Here is a 2,740-nt window from a genome sequence, read left to right as displayed (position 1 = left end):
AAATTGAATAGGATTGGGTTTGGTTGCAGATTGAACAATTACGGGGTCTTGTTATATCTATTAGGGTTCAAAGAATGTCAATGTTGATTGACGAGTAATTGGGATTTGGAAGTTGGGAATTGGGGTTCAAGTACAGAATGTCGATGAGTAATGTCGATGGTGATACAGATGAATTATGTTATTAATTAAATACATATGATAATAATTAAATACTTATAAATAATGATATTATATTTACTTATGTTAATATATATATATATATATATATATATATATATATATATATATATATATATATATATATATATACTTATAATTTATAATAATAATTAAATACATCATAGTTGTTGATTAATTTGTATTAATCCTTTAATTTTTTGATTTTTATACAGATGGATCGGATTGATCGGACTAAATGGATGTACGACATAGGACGGACTAGCACCGACTATCTGAAACGGCTTGAAGAATTTATAACCATTGCGGAGACTGATCAATTAAATAAAGGAAGCACTGTAATCATTTGTCCTTGTAAAAAATGTATGAATGGGAAGTCCTTCAAGGATTCTACCGATATCAGAAATCATCTTATAATAAATGGATTTATGAGAGGGTACACGTGTTGGTCTTATCACGGTGAATCATTAACCGATCATAACCCAGGCTCTTCAGATTCCAATCAATTAAACGAAGAAGATTCATACATTAGCGATAACGATAATTTTGAGGCCATGTTTGAGGATATTGAGGATAATGTTGACAAAAAGTATCATGAGAAATTTGAACAACTTAAAGTTGACTCTGAAAAACCGTTATACAACGGTTGTACAAAATTTTCAAAACTTTCTGCCGTGATAAAACTGTTAAATCTAAAAGCAAACAATGGTTGGAGTGACATAAGTTTCACTAGCTTGTTAGAGTTGTTGCATAAAATGCTCCCCGAAGATAATGAGTTGCCGGTTTCAACATACTATGCCAAGAAATTGATGTGCCCGATGGGATTGAAAATACAAAGAATACATGCATGTCCAAATGATTGTATGCTATACAGGAATGAAAATGAAAACCTTCATGAAAACCTTCATGAGTGTAAGGTATGTAGTACATCTAGGTTTAAACATGGAAAACCAACTAACGAAGACAGTGACGAAAATGGACCTCCTGCAAAAGTATTATGGTATTTCCCTATCATACCACGATTGAAGAGGTTATTTGTGAATGCCAAAACTGCAAAATTATTACATTGGCATGCAGAAGAGCGTAAAAAGGATGGAAAAATAAGACATGTGACCGATTCAGTTCAATGGAGAACTATTGATAACGAATTTGAAGACTTTGGGAATGAGATACGAAATATTAGGTTGGGACTTAGTTCAGATGGAATGAATCCTTCCAAAGATTTGAGTAGCGGTCATAGCATGTGGCCTGTTTTGTTATGCATTTACAGCCTTCCATCTTGGCTATGTATGAAACGAAAACACATAATGCTATCCCTTTTAATTCAAGGCCCAAAACAACCTGGAAACGACATTGATGTTTATTTGGAACCGTTGATTGATGACTTAAAGTTACTATGGGATACCGGTGTACAAGTCTATGATTCATACAAGAAAGAGTACTTCCAACTACGGGCAATGCTTTTTTGCACCATTAACGATTTTCCAGCGTATGGTAATTTGTCTGGATATACTACGAAAGGGAAAAAGGCATGTCCTGTTTGTGAGAAAAATACTCACTCGATATGGTTGAAAAATTGTAGGAAACCAGCATTTATGGGACATAGAAGAGAGCTTGCTGTGAATCACCCTTATCGCTCCAAAAAAGACTTATTTGATGGTACTGTAGAGAAAAGCGTTCTACCGCCACGATCGGATGGAAAAACTATTTTCAAAATGGTTAAGAAGCTAAAAGTTATGTTGGGAAAAATCGGTAATGGTCCGCCGAAAGGGATGTGGAAAAAAATCCATATTTTAGGAATTACCGTATTGGAAGCATTTGCGCGTCCGACATTGTCTAGATGTTATGCATATCGAGAAAAATGTTTGTGAAAGTTTGGTGGGGTTACTGTTGAACATTCCTGGAAAAACAAAAGACAGAATTAAGGTTTGAAAGGACATGGAACTAATGAATATCAGACCTGAGTTAACACCTAAACCAATACCAGGAAGGATCACCAAGTTTCTTCCCCAGCTTGTTACACCATGTCGAAGGACGAGAAAACTAAATTTTGCGAATGTTTATATGGTGTTAAGGTTCCATCAGGTTATTCGTCTAACATTAGGAAATTGGTTTCGATGAAAGATTTGAAGTTATCCGGTATGAAGTCACATGACTGCCATGTACTAATGACTCAGATGATTCCTATTGCAATTCGTGGAATTTTACCTTACCGCATACGACACACAATAACAAAACTATGCTTATTTTTCAACATGATTCATTCGAAGGTGATTGATCCTGAGGTTTTGAATGAATATCAAAGAGATATTATACTCACTCTTTGTGAACTTGAGATGTATTTTCCACCTTCTTTCTTTGATGTCATGGTTCACTTGGTTTCTCACATTGTCGGAGAAATCAGGGAAGCCGGTCCAGTTTTCTTACGCTACATGTATCCATTCGAAAGATATATGAGTATCTTAAAAGGGTATGTAAGGATCCACAATCGACCAGAAGGTAGTATCATCGAAGGATATGCTTCCGAAGAGGTCATCGACTTCTGCACAGACTATATGGATGG

General features: G+C 35.1%; 1 protein-coding gene across 1 annotated transcript; it reads left to right on the top strand.

The window, feature by feature from the left end:
• Positions 1–392: 392 nt before the first annotated feature.
• On the top strand, positions 393–2,048 carry LOC139870422 (uncharacterized). The gene has a single exon (XM_071858233.1). It carries the CDS (start codon positions 393–395, stop codon positions 2,046–2,048), a length of 1,656 nt encoding a protein of 551 aa, XP_071714334.1.
• Positions 2,049–2,740: the final 692 nt, after the last annotated feature.

This window comes from Rutidosis leptorrhynchoides, chromosome 10 (assembly GCF_046630445.1).
Source record: "Rutidosis leptorrhynchoides isolate AG116_Rl617_1_P2 chromosome 10, CSIRO_AGI_Rlap_v1, whole genome shotgun sequence".
In the NCBI taxonomy this organism is placed as follows: Eukaryota; Viridiplantae; Streptophyta; class Magnoliopsida; order Asterales; family Asteraceae; genus Rutidosis; species Rutidosis leptorrhynchoides.
This window is presented reverse-complemented; position numbering and strand designations above follow the sequence as displayed.